General features: G+C 38.5%; 1 protein-coding gene across 2 annotated transcripts in view; it reads right to left on the reverse strand.

Annotated features, from left to right (window-relative positions):
- The window catches only part of LOC119737348 (WD repeat-containing protein on Y chromosome-like), a 28,203-nt gene that overhangs the window by 2,471 nt on the left and 6,946 nt on the right, over nucleotides 1-18,786 (reverse strand). For both annotated transcript variants that reach the window (XM_038211639.1, XM_038211638.1), the window contains 17 exons: nucleotides 18,190-18,330; nucleotides 17,658-17,720; nucleotides 17,137-17,368; nucleotides 16,716-16,762; nucleotides 15,974-16,111; nucleotides 15,300-15,488; nucleotides 14,455-14,646; nucleotides 13,479-13,733; nucleotides 12,511-12,675; nucleotides 11,546-11,698; nucleotides 5,888-6,072; nucleotides 4,741-4,914; nucleotides 3,876-4,021; nucleotides 3,596-3,747; nucleotides 2,761-2,978; nucleotides 2,008-2,072; nucleotides 692-1,257 (listed from right to left, as the gene is read on the reverse strand). In XM_038211639.1, the coding sequence (XP_038067567.1) occupies nucleotides 692-1,257; nucleotides 2,008-2,072; nucleotides 2,761-2,978; nucleotides 3,596-3,747; nucleotides 3,876-4,021; nucleotides 4,741-4,914; nucleotides 5,888-6,072; nucleotides 11,546-11,698; nucleotides 12,511-12,675; nucleotides 13,479-13,733; nucleotides 14,455-14,646; nucleotides 15,300-15,488; nucleotides 15,974-16,111; nucleotides 16,716-16,762; nucleotides 17,137-17,368; nucleotides 17,658-17,720; nucleotides 18,190-18,330 (3,081 nt within the window). The remainder of the gene's footprint in view (nucleotides 1-691; nucleotides 1,258-2,007; nucleotides 2,073-2,760; nucleotides 2,979-3,595; nucleotides 3,748-3,875; nucleotides 4,022-4,740; nucleotides 4,915-5,887; nucleotides 6,073-11,545; nucleotides 11,699-12,510; nucleotides 12,676-13,478; nucleotides 13,734-14,454; nucleotides 14,647-15,299; nucleotides 15,489-15,973; nucleotides 16,112-16,715; nucleotides 16,763-17,136; nucleotides 17,369-17,657; nucleotides 17,721-18,189; nucleotides 18,331-18,786) is intronic.

Here is an 18,786-nt window from a genome sequence, read left to right on the forward strand (position 1 = left end):
TTCATAAATCACACGTAGCCTACTCCAAGTGCTTCCTTATATTCTCAAAAATCATTTGCTCTATTTTTTTTCAGAGTTGTACCCAAGTCCCCACAAGTCATAACAAGTGTTGCAGTCAAAAGTCAGACTGTTCAAATACAAACTGACATTTAATACATTCCTCTGTCATTGTTTGTTGCCTGTTGTTTCTTGTGACTGGACTTGTGATTGAGTGATAGTAGGCTTGACTGCAACTGCAATTATTTACAACCAACTTTCACTGTATTTGGTAAACCACTGTTGATAATGCCTTGTCCTTTTTGAAAAGGGGAGTTTAATGATAAAGCAACACTTGTAAAAGTAAAGTCTGTCACGAGCCAACATGGCCCATCAGGCCATCATTTATCTCCTGTTTTTCTTGACATGAAGCGATCGACGGAATATTTCTATTCCCTCTGGATGCGATGCCAATCCATCGCAGGTTACTCCCCAGCCAATGCCAATACCCATGTATACTCCTGGGTGGAGAGTTGGGTTAAGTGGCTTGCCCAAGGACACAGCATATGACCAAGCAGCTGGATTCGAACCCCTGACCTGATGATCATGAGTCAGAAACCCTAACCACTGGGCCACACACCCCGAAAACTTACGGTGAACATTTCTCATAAGTCAAGCATTTATTACGATTTTCCACAAATTTCATTGAACTCACAGGTGCTGACTTGGACTGTTTCCTGCCGGTGCTGTACGATCCAAAACTCGACAAGGTCATTGACCTGCTTGACCTCCGGCCAAGGTCATCCTCCCACGTGGTAACAGATCGCAGACTCCTTGTCTGAGCATCAAGCATAAATCCATATTCAGATTCTCCGGCATTGCTTGATCTGAGACGAAACTTGTCCGAAGCAAGCAACGGGTACTCTGACTCTCGTCTGGACTTGGACATATGCGGACTATCGTCATTCGTCAGGGGTGGAGGAGATTTAATGGAGACCTTAGGCCGACCTTTGCTGGCTGGTTCCCTGGAAGCTGTCGGTGTGTGTATGGAAGGCAGGGTTACCAGCTGAGCTTTGTTATCCTTGTCTGCCTCTTCACTGAAAGTGTCCGTATCTGAAGGAAGAGAAGTTGCAATGCTAGGCATGATCTCTGACTCAGTGTTTACATTTTTGTCTGCTCCTTCTTTCGTTGATTGCAGAGTTGGGCTGATGATATTATTGTTGTTGAGTTCTGCCGCTTTATCCAAGCTATCGACAAATACATCATCATCAGGCGTGTCATCTGCATTAAAACAAATGAATGAAAAAAATAACATTGCAATTTATGTGACATATGTTATGGAAGACAGGACACAATAACACAAAGACAGCATGCTACGGGCAACAGCCTGGGGGATAAACATAACAAAAACTGAACAAGTACATAAAATACCACTCAAAAAATCATTAATCCCAATCATGACATGAAGTACAGAAAATGATCTGTATCATCTTCAGCAAAGTATCTTTCAGAAAACAAACTTACTATTGGGTTTTGTCTACAAAATTGGCAATTAAAATGTCTTTTTCCCACAAGAATAAATGAAAGCTCTTTAAAAACCAATTTGTAGCAACATTTGTTCTTTTAAGTTGCCACTTTTTAAAGTGTTTTTATCTTTTACATTTTTTCATGAGGCATATGTAGCTAATCTTAATGCAGGCTCATGCCATATTTTCAATGGGGAGCGCAAATAAAATCCTAAAATCATTCACACTATATTAACTAATGCACCCTTGTCACGACTATTTTTCTTTAGGGGGAGACCGTTCGCATGTACATCACAATCCTTTTTGCTAATGCAATTTTTTTTACGGAATTTATTTTGGGGGGGCTACACAAAATTTTTTGGGGGCTACAGCCACCCCTAGCCCCCCCGTAGAACCGCGCCTGTCTTAATGTCATGTTTTTTTTTTAATGCCAATCCTTTTTGTGGGGTATTGATTTTATCGTGCTGATTAATCTCATGGGGCCAAGGATACTGCCTGATCCTACCTTGGTCTTGCGATAAAATCTCATCTAGGAGTGTGCGTCTCTCCTCCAGGTGACTCCATGGTGTCCTGATGAGTGAGAGAAAATATGATATTTCCATCACACATGGAAACCTGTGCTTGATTTAGATGCAAGTTTTCCAAGCGTTAAAAAGAACAAATTAGTAATCACTTTTGTTTAGGCAGTTGCTCTATACAAAAATCGACTTTATACAATGAAGATTGAGTTTTCCAAATGAATTTAATTTGAGTCTAGCAATGCCTTACGTTGTGAAATAACACAATTTTTTTTTAAAATTTATAATTATTATAATTAATTATCGAGTATCGTATTATTGATAAAAATCTAAGAAAAAATGTTTTATTTAGGGGCAAATAGAGTGCAGGTCTACTGTCTTTTTCCATTAAGAAATTTGTTGTTAAATAAATCATTACCAGTAAAAAAAACCGTTGAATATATATTTCTTTCAGGATAATGTATTTTTTTAAAATAAAAAAATTATATAAGGCACCATTTTTGTCCAGTCGGAATTCAGATCTATTGGATTGTACTGATGGAAATAAGGATTCAGAAACACCCTTGAGAAATTTGCTCTTATGATTTTCTCATATACATGTAACGGTTTTGAGGAAGACTTTTTTCCTATAACAGTACGAACGATATCATTTTACAGTGTGAATGATGGATTTCATATTTTGTCACAAACAGGGAATTGAAGACACTTTTGGCTTTCAAGTTCTTAGCCGCGTCTTTTACCTCGGATGTTCATAAGTGTCTGGATTCCGTAGATTCCATTTCTTGGACTGTCCGAAGGTCCCGACGTAGTGACCCTCCATTGTCCACAGCCTTGCCGTCCAGTCTGTAGAAGCGGTCAGCACAAAGTAGCTGTATGCCTCCCGTATAAACTCCACACTGACTACTGCTAAGTCATGGGCACGCCATGTGTGGATAAGGGGAGGCCGGCGTGTTTCTTCCTGGAATGATGATATTACAAAAAAAGTGGGGCTTCATTCTACCCTTTTTCTTATTTAAATTTGCTAAACAAGATTTCAAAATGAAATTTGCTGTAACTTCCTTGGGTTCCCAGCACATTATGAAAACTAAATTCCCGGAGTTTTCCCTGGTAATTCCCTGAGAAATTTGTAAAATTCCATGAAAAATATTTTCACCATAATGAGGATGCTGGGAAGTCCAGAGATGATTTAGCACAGCCAATTGTCATTTTCCCTGACCGGAAAAAATGGAAACACATTTTCAAGGTTTTCCCTGCTTTGCAGAGTGGCTGGGACCCCAACTTCTATGAACTCAGTTCAAGCCAAAAACAAAACAAACTGTATGCAAGAAATGTATAAAAAAGTTAAATTTTAATCCTTTTTTGTGTGAAATGTTTTGAGCTGAATCTGTCCTTATGAACAGGTACCCTTTTTCATGTATATGCTTACCTTTGCTTCAGAATTTGTACAAAATAAGTGAGCCATGGGGTATCTGCAGGGTCTGGATTTCAACCGGTCACTTGTTAATCCAGACGCCTCAAGTTCAAATCCAGCTTTGGTCGATGTTCTTTCTTCATTTAAAGAGAAGTAAAACTAACCTTTCCTGTTGGATCCAGACAGTACTTGCCGACATCCCATACATACACATGGCCCATGGTATCTCCCGTTATCAGCATCGAATCATCATGATTGGTTGTCATAGCGAGAACCGACTCCTCCTTAGTAACAGAGTTACTGGCATAAAAGAAACCTGTCAATCCAGAAAACATAAAAGGACTATAAGGAAAATCAGCTCTGATGCATGAAAAGCTCTAAATAAAATAAAAACTGGTGAATTTGTGAATTTTGAAATTACAGTGAAGATCTTACACACTGTACCTTTGTGGTTGTTTGAGAATCCATAAATTGACCAGAAGTGAAGAAACCCCGCCTCACTGGAGATGAGAACGGCGCCCTCTGTCAGACCCTTGTTGATGATGCGACTCTTCAGGAAGAGGATCTTGTCTACAGGAGCCTGCGTGAAACTGCAGGACCAGAGAACCAAATGAAATTGGTTAGCTGCTGTTTCCCGATCTTTGTATTCTTGGAATATTAGTAATATCTGATGTTCTTCATGGTTTGCACCATGAAGATGCATCCTGCATAATGCCCATTCAGCACAAGTAAAAAATAGTAAAACCTAACAAAATATGGGAAAAGTACTGATGACTGAATTTTGTGCATAGTCTTAAGAATTATGCCAACCATGTCCAGAAAAGCCCGTTTCCTTTGTGCATTTTAGTGTGACCAGATAGACTTGGATGTATGCAGTAAGGTTCATATACGTGTCTTTTGGGGGTAATTTGTGTGTGTACAAGTTTTCATAGTTTTTCACTATAATAACTGTAGAGCTACTAGACAGTGTGCATTTTTCTTAACTACAGTTTACCTAACTAGAAAGTCTAAATAAAATCTTGTTTCTTTTTCTTGACACTGTGAACTTTAGACATTTATGTCAAGTGACCCAACAGAAATTCATATTTGTTCAGGATACAGGCACCTCATTTTGGTTCTAATTTCAAGAGAATTATAATAAACAAGAGTAATCTTGCTTAAAAACACAAATACAAAAACTTTAGTAAAATGATAAAACAGGCACTCATTGATATTTTGACAGGAATATAAACGGGAGAGGAAATATAAAAATATATATAACAGGAAATATAAAACGATATACCAAAAATATATAAAAATATATATATACCCTGCTGGTTGCTTGTGGTTTGCTTGATGTCTGGTATTTGGTCGGGAGTTTCTAGACGAGTGACTGGAATGCCCTGAGGAAAAGTGGCTGCGGGATGAATTGGTCCCTTTTCCAGATGATGGTTTGTCCTTTGTTTGCTCCAGTGAGGAGAGAGCCTGCTTTAGCCGCTTGCTCCTGCAGATTGAGACAAAGGAAAGTGGGTTTCGAATTTCTGATTTAGTTTAGTTTTCAAATTTGATAAAATACAAGTTTAATTTATGTCTTTTTGGGGGATCATCTTAATTATTATAATTAATCATTATTTCTGGTAATGAAACCAAGGACTCCTCAAAAGCACCCTAGGCATGTAGCATGCAAGCCTGAAGAAACCTGTAGAGAGAAGACAATGAGAAGAAATCACAGTTTTAGAGATGGGAGGAAAACTCCAGAATCATATTCTAAGGAAAACCCACAGAATCAGGTAGGGACTGAAAACCCGATCCACATATTGGCCATGCGGGAATCGAACCCGGGTCACAGCGGTGGAAGGCAAGGAAAGTAATGTTCACCCACCTGACTCCCTAATCTATAAAACCACGGGCTTGAAATGACCCCAATAATTGCCAAACGAAACAAATGTCAGCAACTTGTCATACATTTAATTACATATTAAACTTTCAATGCCAGAACAATTGATTATCTGTCAGTCTTGTCAATGGGGGTCCAAAGGTTCAGGGATAAATAAAGACAGATTCCAAATTGAAACTAGACTTTACAATCAAGTGCAATTTGCATTGTCAGTTCAACAGAATTGAAAAAAGGAAATGTCAGTACATGTACATATGTAGGCCTACAAGTTACTTTGTAAGACAATTTGTTTGACATAAATAAGCTAAGGCCTATGCACTTTTCTGTATTACCTTTGTGTTCACTTCTAAGTAATTGTTTTCGTTTCAATGTTTATTTCATTCATCACTTTCACAATAAATTTAAAGTTATGTTATTGACATCCCAATAACTGTTTACATATCACTCAGAGTGTATTTAGTGTCTTCGATGTCATATTTATAATTCAAATATATTAAATTATGGTACATAATATCATGATTAGATCTAGGCCTAGTATATTGAATATCATTTTATTTAAATACCAATAGATCAAACGTACACCTGGCAAGATTGGCCTTTCCTTAGCCGGATGAATATCGTCTCTGTCTCCACGCTCCACACGATGATTTCCCCATCGAAGCAGGCCGTAGCTAGCAGGTTGGGAGGGCAGTAATCGACGGCCAAGATGTCATCTTGATGGACCTGGCCACCCTTCCAACTGGTGTCTGCTTTCACCAATAATGTCTGCAAAAGAACCAAGTGAGGGAGATAGAAATTCAAGTTATTCATTTTTCATAGACCGTATAAAATGGGATGTTTTGGTCGCGCGATGCCAACTTTCATCTCTGTTCTCCGCTGCATACAGGGCAGAAGATTGTATTCGACTTTTTCTTGAAAAATTATTACTGTAAGTGTGGTGACATAAATCGTCACCGACACCACGAAGTAACACCCAAGTACAGATAAGTGCTACTTCGAGAAAACCGCTAAATTGCAAATTTTACTTTCACGAAGTAACACTCAAGTGTTCGCGCGCACATCGGACATTGGGCGCGAACACTTTTACGGAAAACTATTTGAACAAAAACGTGATGTTTGACAGGCATGTAATTAATCCGTATTCTTGTAGAATTGCAGAAAACTTTAATTAAAAACCTTTTAACTGTGAAATAAAGATGAATGTTACTTTGTGAAAATGAAAAATACCGATGGGGCTTTGGTGCCACTGTGATTACTTGCAGAAAAACAGTATAGCAAAATACATGCATCCATCCGCATATTCAACATACATTCTAGAGTCACATGATATGTTCCCCTGTAATTATCGTTCTCAGCTTTGCGATGATCAGTTTCCGTGATTAAAAATTTGTGGTCACACAGGAAAGAAAACCCGAACGGAGGTGTTTTTCTTCGATAAAAACGAAGAATTCTTTCAAATGTTTTTTTTCTGGTCAATCTATATTCCTGTATAAAAAGTAAGAATTTAGAGTACAGCTTTGCGTTTGTATCACAAACATGTCAATTTGATGACGTCAAAGAGTTTTACAATAATACCTGTTATCTCTATTACTAATTTAAGTGCTAAGTAACTCAGAAATCTTGGATTCTTAACCGAGATCGCACAAAACCCCTCAAATTCCAGAAACTGGAACGGCAGGTTTTTGTGGAAAAGTACACTGACATTAAAGTACGGATTCAAAGCCGCCTCATTTCATTCACATGTAAAAAGGTAAACCTCATTGTTGGCCTTCGCGCGCAATGTGTTGTGCAATTGTGTTTTTGAAAATGTCATGTACATATCGGTATGCATACTTGGGTCCAACTCCACTCACTGAAACGGCAGGTTTTTGTGGAAAAGTGACACGTGACAATGAAGTACGGATTCAAAGCCGCCATTCTTCATTGACATGTAGGAACAGGTAAACGTAGCTCATTGTTGGTCTTCGCACGCAATGTGTTGATCTAGGTTATATTATCGGTGTATATAGAACATACACCGAATGGCCGTCGAGTTACTACTATTTTTACCTATCACTGGCTATCGTACCTGCTTTCAATTTCATCGGATTTGTAGTCTACAGATAATGGCCTCTAAAGATTGCACCTATAAGCCGGTGTCACGTGACCGATGATGACGTCATCGTCTCGAAACCAAAAATCTTCTATAACATTTCCTTGACTGACAGCATGTACACTTTGACCTAAATTGGACATGCAGTTGCACTTTAGTGTCATGAAGAAAATAATATGCATTCAAAAATTAATAATAAATGGCGTTATGACGTCATCTTGACGTCATTTCATTTGTTAGCATTCACTATACCTCTAGTACCCAACTACCAATTGCGGTAATGATCGAATGTCTAATATGCAAATCAGAAAATCGCACTTGGACTGGCTTGTCTATCTAGTGTAATTTTATAGTACAACAAGATTACAAAGTTAATAAATAGTAAAATGCTGATTCATGTAGTTTTCCAACTGCCGTGGTGACGATGATCTGTAAAAGGAATGTGCATTGCCAAACATCACTGCACTTAATGCATTAAAAGTGTGGCACATAGCAAATTAAAATCATTCATTATTGGTATAATGATTCCCTTTTTTTCTTACATAATTCGAGAATTTACATGCCTTCTATCAAACTGTTTACATGTTATGGCTGTAAAATTCCATCGACCCCAAACTGTGGCTTATGATGTATGCACTTTGTTTCCTCATCGGTAGCTTGTGGCACAAACTCCAAACACTGAAACAGTTTTTTTGTGTGTGACAAAGTACACCGACAACGAAGTACCTGCACATGTAACTGACTCAAAGCCGCCTCGCTTCATTGACATGAAAATGGATAAACCTCATTGTTAGCTAAGCTTCCCACAAAATATGTTGTGCAATGTGTTGCGTACATGGGTCCAACTCCACTCACTGAAACGGCAGGTTTTTGTGGAAAAGTGACACTGACAATGAAGTACGCATTCAAGGCCGCCATACTTCATAGACATGTAGAAACAGGTAACCCCCCTGTTGGTCTTCGCACGGAATGTGTTGTGCTATGTTATACTAATCGGTATATATAGAACATAAGCCGAATTACCTTCGAGTCTCTGCGAAATGAAGAAATGATATGTGGGGTTTTTTTTCGAATTTAATTTCTGCACAACGTGGACGCCATTTTTAGGCCCTACCTATATCATGATAAAGATCTATCGTCAAAATTGTTAATGTTGTCATTGGAAAATCTTGCTGCTGCCGTCGTTTATGCGGCCAGTTTCGTCTCTGTTGTGTATCTAAATGAAGTAGTTTATTCAAGTGGAAAATTGGTCATCTCCCAATTCTTCCCACAATAACTGTGTTAAACCAGAATGTTGCCCAAGGTTTCGTCTACCAGAACGCAAAATACCCAAAAAATACATCCGATCGGACGTGTCTAGTTCTGTAGGCCTTTGAAGATTGCACCTTTAAGGTCATGTCACATGACACATGCTGAACATAAACGTTACTACTATTTTTACATCTAAATTTCACTGCATGGCTACAATCGTTCTTGCTTTCAATTTCATCGGACATATGGAGAACTAGGGAGCATTTGCTCACTCGCCACTAGTGGAGCTATGTTTACGTGGGAAGACTGGCTCATGTCTAGGCGCTCTGAGCAAATTTTCGTTAATATGCGGAAAGTGTGTTGGTTTATCTTACTTCCTTGCATCGCATCACAAAATACAGATTTTCCTCTTTCACATAAATATAATTTCTTCATGATCAAAAGCGAACAACTATGTGCACTTTTTCATTGAAAAACGGGCAACTCAGTGAAAATTTCGCGTTTCCTATGGAGGTCATGGCACATTTCCCCGATTTTTGAGGGTGCGGGTTTACTTCTTCGAACCGTTGCACCGTTGTGTGTGACCGCAGAGCATGCAGGGCTTTGATTTTCTGCACATATGGGTGGCAAAGTTCTCCATATGTTGCACCTTTAAGCTAGTGTCACGTGACCGATGATGACGTCATCGTCTCGAAACCACAATGTCTTCTATAAGATTTCCTTGACTGAAATCATGTAAACTTTGACCTAAATTGGACATGCAGTTGCAGCGATATAGTGTCATGAAGAAAATAAAATTATTCAAACAAAAATGGCGTGATGACGTCATCTTTACGTCATTTCATTTGTTAGCATTCTCTGTACCTCTAGTACCCAACCATTAATTGTGGTATTGATCAAATGTCTAATATGCAAATCAGAAAATCGTAGTTGGACTGGCTTGCCTATCTAGTGTAATTTTATAGTACAAGATTGCTAAGTTAATAAATTGATCTAAAATGCTGATTCATGTAGTTTTCCAACGGCCTGAATAGACCATTATTACGTTGCAGCCATTTGATTTTTTCCCATTCAGATCAATGTAACCAAAGCGAGGCTGGAAGGAAAAATAGTCTGGTTCCTTTTTGCACAAAAACAATATCATTCAGTACTGTTATTGGATAAAGGTAACATGAATAAAATGGTGGAAACATGATACAGGTCTATACCAACAACTGCCGTGGTGACGATTATCTGTAAAAGAAAGCAAATGTGCATTGCAAAACATCACTGCACTTAACGCATTAAAAGTGTTGCACATAACAAGAATTAAAATCATCCAGTGTTGGTGTAATGACTCTCCTTTTTTTCTTACATAATTCAGGAATTTACATGCCTTCTGTATCAAACTGTTTACATGTTATGGCTGTAAAATTCCATTGACCCCATATTGTGGCTTATGTTGTATGCACTTTTTTTCCTCCTCAGGAGCTCGTGGTACGAACTGTAGGTTTTTGTGACAAAAGTACACTGACAGCGAAGTACATGTACCTGTATTAAACCGTGCTGTAACTGACTCAAAGCCGCCTCGCTTCATTGACACGAACAATGGCTAAAACTCATTGTTAGCTAAGCTTCCCACAAAATGTGTTTTTGAAAATGTCATGTACATATCGGTATGCATACATGGATTTAACTCCACTCACTGAAACGGCAGGTTTTTGTGGAAAAGTACACTGACAGTGAAGTCGCCACACTTCATTGACTAGTAAAAAGGGTATACCTCATTGTTGGCATTCGCACGCAATGTGTTGATCTAGGTTATGCGTATCGGTATATTTAGAACATAAACCAAATGGCCTTCGAGTCTCTGCGAAATGAAGAAATCATATGTGGTCTTTTTTCGAATTTAATTTCTGCACAACGTGGACGCCATTTTTGGGCCCTACCTTTTTCATTGAGAGGATCTGCTAAATCATGATAAAGATGTATCGTCAATTGTCATTGGAAAATCTAGCTGCTGCCGTCGTTTATGCGGCACAGTTTCGTCTCTGTTGTGTATTTAAATGAAGTAGTTTATTCAAGTGGAAAATTGGTCATCTCCAAATTCTTCCCACAATAACTGTGTTAAACCAGAATGTTGCCCAAAGTTTCGTCTACCAGATCGCAAAATACCCCAAAATTCATCCGATTGGACGTGTAGTTCTGTAGGCCTCTGAAGATTGCACCTTTAAGGTCATGTCACGTGACATATGAATGCCGAAAAGTCAGAATCGATACCGGACCTAGATTGCAGCTAGTGTCGGACAAAAATAATCGAGACCCAATCACAAACATACAGCAGCTGGCAGTCAAACCTTTTTCGAGGAAAATACTTCATGGTTTAACAATAATGTTTAAGGAACTAAAGCTCCATGACAACTACACCAAAACATGGATACGCCTTTTAGCCTACATGAACAGAAAATGTCATTCAATGATTTCAATCGTCATTCCAAATGCCAAAGGTTTTATGCATGACATTTCAAAATGTGCTAAAGATGATATAAAAAGCGAATGGAACTTTGCACAAGCAACGGAATGTGTTTTGCAACTACGGATCGTGCCACAATTGGTAATAAATTCTGGAACATAAGCAAAATCAAAATAACACTCTCGCATGTAACAACTAAATTTCATATATTTTAATAACCAATAAACGTCACGCGACCCTTGTCCAATAGGCGGGCAATCTTACGATTCGTTTCTTTATTTTGTAATCATAATTTCTTTGTTTAATTTTATTTCCATGTAATTCTATGTGAGGGCTCCTTTTAAAGCAGTTTTTTAAAACTGAAATGGACTATACCCTCGTTAAAGATTACAATCAAATTAAAATAAAATGTAGCAAATTGCAACAACGGGTGATTCTCTAACCTCTGCATCCTTGTCATTGTAGAACACGATCTGTCGACTCCAACCCACGGCCAACACGCCTTTCCTCTTGCCTAACGAGACTAGGCCGGTGATCTCCGCCTCGGCAATCGGCTCAAACTGGTTGATGTTGTGACCATTCTGAAAATTCCACACCTGGCCAAAAGACAAAATCATATTTGTAGATATGATTTATGAAAGGAATATTATTTAAGGTAAATGGTGCTTATAGGGAGATCTAACTTACGTATGTGTAGGTATCGAAAAGTGCTCATTATATTTCTAAATGTCATGCTACTTAAAGTACGTGTGGTCTAGCGGTGAACACAGGATTCATGATCGTGAGGTTGTGGGTTCGAGCCCCGCCGTGGCCATGCGTGTTGTGCCCTTGAGTAAGGCGCTTTACCTCAATTACTCCTCTCAACCCAGTGTTAAATGGGTACCGGCATTATTCAATGCTGGGAAGGTAACAGACTCGCTGTGGAGGAGGTGTGGCGATCCCCCCACAGCAGCATATGAGTCTGGCCCAATCGCTAACGAAAGAGAGATGGGCACTCCGTTCCTGTTATTAACACTTTTTAAAGTATTGATTAAATTTACTGATAAAGGCTTCTTTAATTGGTTCACATTAAAGACGCTATATGAATAAAAGATTCGCTTTCGTGCTTTAGAAATGATATTATGTGGAGGAAAGACGTCTATAGGTAAAAGAAAGATAGTTGAATAGTATTAAGGTGAACTGCAATATTCTTGGAGTGGAGGAAAATGAGACCACTCACGATTCGGTTTTAAAAATTTTCAGTTAGTTGTTTTTTTAGTGTTTTGGTATAACTTTCGCCAAAGAAGAAAGTGGAGAAACGTATAGGCCTATTGTAGACGGCGTTTTCCAAAAACCCGCATTTTAAATATTACACAAAAAATCCACAAGAGTATGATTCCAAAGTGTCAAGTGTCAATTCTTTAATCACCTTGATTGTGCCATTTCGTGCCCCCGTGATCATCTTTCGTCCCGTCGTGTTGAACACCATGCTAGTGATATCCTCCTTACTATGTGCTTCTAAGATGGAGAAGGATTTGACACCCGAGTTGAGATCCCAGACAGTGATGGTCGAATCATCTGCAGCTGTCGCTACCTGCCAACAAAAAATATTAAAATTAAGGGATAGAATTCTCTCAAAATTTCTTTGTTCTATTTCTTCTTACTTGTGTTGACAAAACAAGGATTAACACAATCGCAAGTACGTCACTGTGGTTTTAAAGCCTGAAGAAACTTCCTATAGAGCGAGGATGATACCAAAATGTTCAATTTTTTAAAGGTGGGAGGAAAATGCCAGATGATGTACAAGAAAACTTTTAGACTCGGGTCGGGACTAAAACCAGTGTGTCAGGCTGGGTGGGATATCATCTGTTTCAAACCAGCGTTCCAGGTGAGTTAAGCTGCACCAATTGATATAGGTAGTGACTCAGGTCGAGCGAAATATAGATTTTGATTTCAGACAGGTGAACTTTATGTATAAACTGTTGACTAGACTTTGGGGTTATTTCGAATGACTTCAACAGTCGATCTTTCAACGAAATCTCTCCTTACTGTTTCGAACGCCGAACTTTCCATGTATAAAATTCAAATCTTTGGAATAGTTTAGTGCGGCACGACTCTAGTTCGAGTCTGGAACGGGTGTTGGCGTTTCATAAGCAGAATGTTTATAAAAAGTTTGTATATTTGAGCAAACTTTTTTTCGAAAAGGATTACATTATAATAATATTAACACATATTTTAATTTGCAGTCTTAAGACAGAATCGTCTCAATATTGTTATTCATTTGATATCTGATAAACAAAATCACATGCAACATATATTTCTCGTTTTCAAACACAGTCATCAAGATCATATTCTGGATTTTTTTCCTATATTGAACTCCAGACTGCTTTTCCTTACTTGCTTGAAGAACGAGTTGTATATTGCACAGCACAGCTTTGTCTTATGCGTCACAGGCATTCGGCGACTTGCCATCTCTGTCTTGCCAAGGTTCAACGTGCCTATGTAATCCCCACAGCACGCTACCAGCGATCGGTGATGGAGTACCAGGCAGGATGAACCATACTCCGGCGAGCGGAGATGCTGGAGGCATGGGAACCGCATCGGGTACGTCTGGAGACACGAGTACTCCTTCAAGTCCCAAACTTTGATAACCTGTTGATGAATAAATTAATTGTTTGGGAAATCAAGCTTTCCACGTCATGTATACAATTCAATAATTTGTTGGCCGTACCCTATTTAATAAAAATTATTACTTTTAATATAAGTGCACGGTCTGAAAAGAATGTTAATAAACAACACAATGGAAAGTAGATGTAATTGGAAAGTGAATAGATCAATCACTCAATTCAGTTTGTCAGACAATCAATCAATCGGTTGATCAATTAATTTATTTTCAATTAATCAATAATTATTTTTCTTAAAGTTTTTTAGCTGCTTGTAAAGACATAGAACACTCCTGACCGAATACCTGATGATTTAACAAGTCACCAAATCAAAACTAGTAAAAAAAAACCCCTTATAATCGCATGATTAGTCTTTTGGCAAGATAGTTTAATCATTCAAAAATTTCCTTGTAAAGTGTGTATTAAATTCCTTTATAAAAGTATACCAAGCAAGTTTCCCGCGAGTTGCCTGTTGATTGCGTGATAAGCTACACAGGGCAATTTGCGAGCAATCTGATCGCCGGCAACGTTTGTTGCCCGTAAACTGCCCGTAAAAGTGTCCCGTGTGACATGGCCTTACAGTATAAAACTTTCTTTATATTCATAATAATAATGAACGGAATTCAATTCAATACATATGTTCCGGATTATGATTTCCGCTTCCCAAATATTTTTTTTTCAAAGAAAAATCAAACGATCTTAAGTCTTACCCCATCTTTGGCGTAAGTGTAGACATGCGCAGTAATCTCGTTAATGGCCACGCCCACGACGGACATCATGTGACCTTTAAGGCACGCAGTGGGTCTGTCCTGAACAAAAGGATTCCACAGAAGGACATTGTGGTCGATACCACCTGTTGCTATGACATTCAGAGTCTTGTTGAAGTCAAAACATTCAACACCCTGAAAGCCAAAAAAATAAAATAAATAAATATGATTATATCGTGATAATCCGTTCAACTAATGTTGTTACCAAACTTATAAAGAATTTGTTAATTTATATACGCATATTTTAATATACACAACCTTCGTCTTGAAACTTTTCAATAAGACATTATTTTGGACCTTACTTTCGGGATTTTGTTAATTTCTTGAGCTCTAAAAAGCTACTGAATCAAGCTCTGTCTCTTCAGCCAAAAATCAAATGCTCTGAGAAATTTGGTTATATCAGCTCCAAATTTGTCTTTAATCAACTTCTCTAAGACTTCCCTTTTGAACAAAAAGTCCACGGAGTTTAGATACTGAGATCTGTCCTATTATTTGGTAGTTTCCTTTACCTGTATTTAATATCAGTTCTTACAAAAAGGATGAAATACAGTTGCGCAATTTAAACCTATTTAACAAAGTGGATTAGAGAATTGAAGACGTTATCATACCACAAGATTTTGTCTGGAGGAGCTGCCAGAGCCTGTCACAGCAGAACCTTATCCGGTTAATAAAGATCAATCTGACAAAAAGTAGTTAAGTAGCAATCCATTCTTATGGAAGCTTACACGATATGGTCTTTGTCCAGGCAAATTGAATGTTCTACAAAAGGCCAATTTTGTCTTAATTACCTTGCTCATCCTGAACGTGTACGTCTTCTTCTTGCCCTGTGTATCCCTCAGGACCAGTGATGAGGTCTTACTGCCACTGGATGAGATGATGTAGTCATTGTCCGGGAGATAACGCACCTTGCGAATCATCTCCGTGTGAATACCAGGCAGCTTAGTGTGTCGGACGTAACGCTGGTGATTGGGCAGATCCTGAACAGAGGAGACAATCATTGGATGATCGGAGAACTTTCTTAAAGGTTCACATTCGGCCAGATTTCCCAAATATTTTACGTTTTGCTTCCTATTTCAACGGTTTCGGTCACAGGAAATTCAAATAATGTCTCGCAGTAAACGAAAAAAGTTTGAAAACCCCGTAATTGAATACATATTTTTGTTTGAGGTCCCATGCTAATTTCAAAATTATACGCATAACGATCTTAGCACACACGCGTTGAAGGATGTTTTGAAAAGACATATGTATGACTGATAGGCTGATGTCTTATCTTAAGGGAGACAAAAATTCCCGAGGAAATTTTATTTACTTCTGTAAACACTTTCCATTACGTAAGAAACCCCAAATTTCCATTATTAAAATGCTAAATGATATATTTATATCATACTTCCTTGTCAAATAGCGATTTCTTTAAATGTGTTGAAAATCGTTGATGATCAAATCGATCTATTGTCGAAGTTACCTGAGCCCATATCTTCTTGACTCCCTCCTTGTCCGTGAAGGGTGTCTCAAAGAGCCTGTCCAAGGGTTTAATGAAATGATAAAGATGAATGGAGCCTTGATCATCACCTACGATAAGAAGAGACTCGCTGGACGGTTTCTGCAAAGGAGTGCGAGGAAGAGATTTTAGGTTTTTTTACACTGGAAACTGCAATGTTAATTTAACGCATATTGATAGAGTATGGTAGTTGAGTCATACACACAATGTATCTGCCACGTCGTGCTATAGTAACCACACGGTAAAATTGAGGATAATTACACCCATGTCATTGCTAATTACACGAAACACAAACTGGGTCCATCCACGGCAGATTTGCTGCACACATATGCAGCTGAACACAAGTTTAATGTGCGCTTGGCGATTCTCTCTCCCACCACCATTATTGACAAAATAACCCAGAGAAAGTATTCACACTACCTCAATCTTGGCTTTGGATTCTGAGGTTCTGCTGAATTTCATTTAACACAGCCCTTCTGTTCAAGCAATGATTGCTGTGACAGCACTTGGAATTAATTTGAGTATGGAAGGGTTTTACAAAGTCTTACTTCCCATCGGTTCTTTTCAAAACCAACTTAGGCGGCCTTCTAAAGGTCAGTCCCGTATTTAAATCGGTCCAAAAAGGGTAGCTTCCATGATTGACAATTCTTTCACCGACAAACTTCAGATTTCGGTGCAACAAGGAATACGAACGGACGTGTCCTACCTGTGGGTCATACCAGTAGTCGAGGCACTCGGGAACATCGGGCAAGGCTGTCAGAAACAAGAAAGGTAAAGTGATTTCTACACAAGATAATCGAGCATAATCATCATAAACCAAAACGTAACTTTAACTACCGTGTAGGCCGGTGCAAAAAGGTCACTGTTAAGCGAAGCCATATCTTTAGCCAAATGTCCTGATGTACATTACTTTAGTTAGCCATATTATGCTCAGCACAAGCAATTGCGATGTAGTTCTGCTGCATGCTTCGAAGGTCCTTAATTGGGATCATGACCCAAATGTCATCGGGCTACCTGGCAGAACTAGTGCTAAGCAATTTTTGTTTTGCTCAGTTTTTTTCTATGCTAAGTACATTTTGTGAGCTTAACAGCTCCTCATATGAAATTCAGCCATTTTCCCAGCTTACCATAAAGGTGAAAGTCTTCAAAGAAGCTGGTGGGGCAAGAGATGTCCCAGAACCTGAGATCTCTGCCCGTAGAACTGATCACTATCTTATTGGCATTGCACATGGTGGTGATGTCGGTGTACCAAGTCTTGCAGCGCCTCTTAGAGGCGCGAGGGTCCTCGTTCTCATTCTTGAGCTCATAGCTGCGCTCCACGTGGAGGAAGTTGGCATCCAGGACGCATAACATTCCCTCCTGGGGTCGAGGTTGGGAGTTCAAGTGAGTTAAACATTTTTTGAGTGAATTCAGGAAGCAAAATGGCGATGCAGATTCTGTTCATGAAGTTTCAGTAGTAAGTAAACACCACTCATATTTGTACTCCTCGTGCATTTCACCTTTTGTTTGGTTTAACCGTTGTGTTGATGTATTTAATCATTTTAAATGACGCCTGCAATTAAATGGCACTTGTTGTTTGACAGGTTGTTAAGATTCTTTGATATATGAATGAAGGTGTATGGCACCATCTGTTTCTCTACTCTATTACCTTGCTGAGAGTGACGTATCTCGGCGGGTTATCAAGGGCGATGACACACTGTATAATCTCTTGCTGTGAATTAAACAAAAAAAATCACCGAAACAAACAAAAAGTTAAATGATGCAGTGTGGGAAATTGGTTTTGCACTATGCAACTTCTTACTGAAAACGGAATTCGTACATGAAGCTATTTCAAAAATACGTTAATTTTTATTAATTTACCTTAATTTACAAAACTGCTAGTAACTGCCATCTGCTTGGTACATAACATGTAACACGCATGCACAATTGACAGTATATGTAATTTCCAATTAGATTTGAATAATGAGAAAGGCAGGTGGCAGCGAAGTGGTTAAGTTGGTTACTGGCGTAAAATATGACTGACAATAATTATCTGTTAAGAATAACAGATTGAAAAAGTTCGAACTTGATGGCAACATTTTCAGTATGATTTTTTTCAGCATGGTGATTTATCGAAGTTTCGTGCCATAATAGACTGAGATACAGGTTTATTAATAATTTTTAAATGAAAAGTTGCCCACCTTATTTTGCGTAATGTGTCTAAAGTGAGGCTCGTATTTCAAAGGTAAATCCTTCTTGACGTTATCATTCTCACGATAGTGAAGCAACATGTACGTGCAGAACTCATTCCAATCCACCATCCCGTCAGCTGATGTGTCGACCTGTAATGGAGTAGTGGATATAGCAACGTACGTATCAATACAGATCAGTGGACAGAACAGGGAATAGGTTAGCAATACTGACCAACTAGTGTATTGGGAATGTGTGTGTTGAATAGTTTAGTGCATGAGATAATCCTAATTATTCTTACTAGGCATAAATTAGGTTCTCTTTACCATTATCATCATCCATTACTGTAACTTCTTTTTTTGTGACAAATATCATCATCTTTACTCTGGTTATAACTGTCAGCTTATCCACCACTACTAACGAATGTCAACAGCAATGTCATACTAAACACCATCGTCTTATATTGTTACATATTGTTATTTGTATCACCATGTCAGTCACGTCGCTATCGCCACCGATTGATATTGACAATAATTATGGTCATTGTCATCCGCACGGTTATGACGCTGGTCGTTGAAATCGTCACGGTCGTCATCATTGATGTTGTC

The sequence above is a fragment of the Patiria miniata genome, unplaced genomic scaffold (assembly GCF_015706575.1).
Source record: "Patiria miniata isolate m_02_andy unplaced genomic scaffold, ASM1570657v1 HiC_scaffold_3, whole genome shotgun sequence".
Lineage (NCBI taxonomy): Eukaryota > Metazoa > Echinodermata > Asteroidea > Valvatida > Asterinidae > Patiria > Patiria miniata.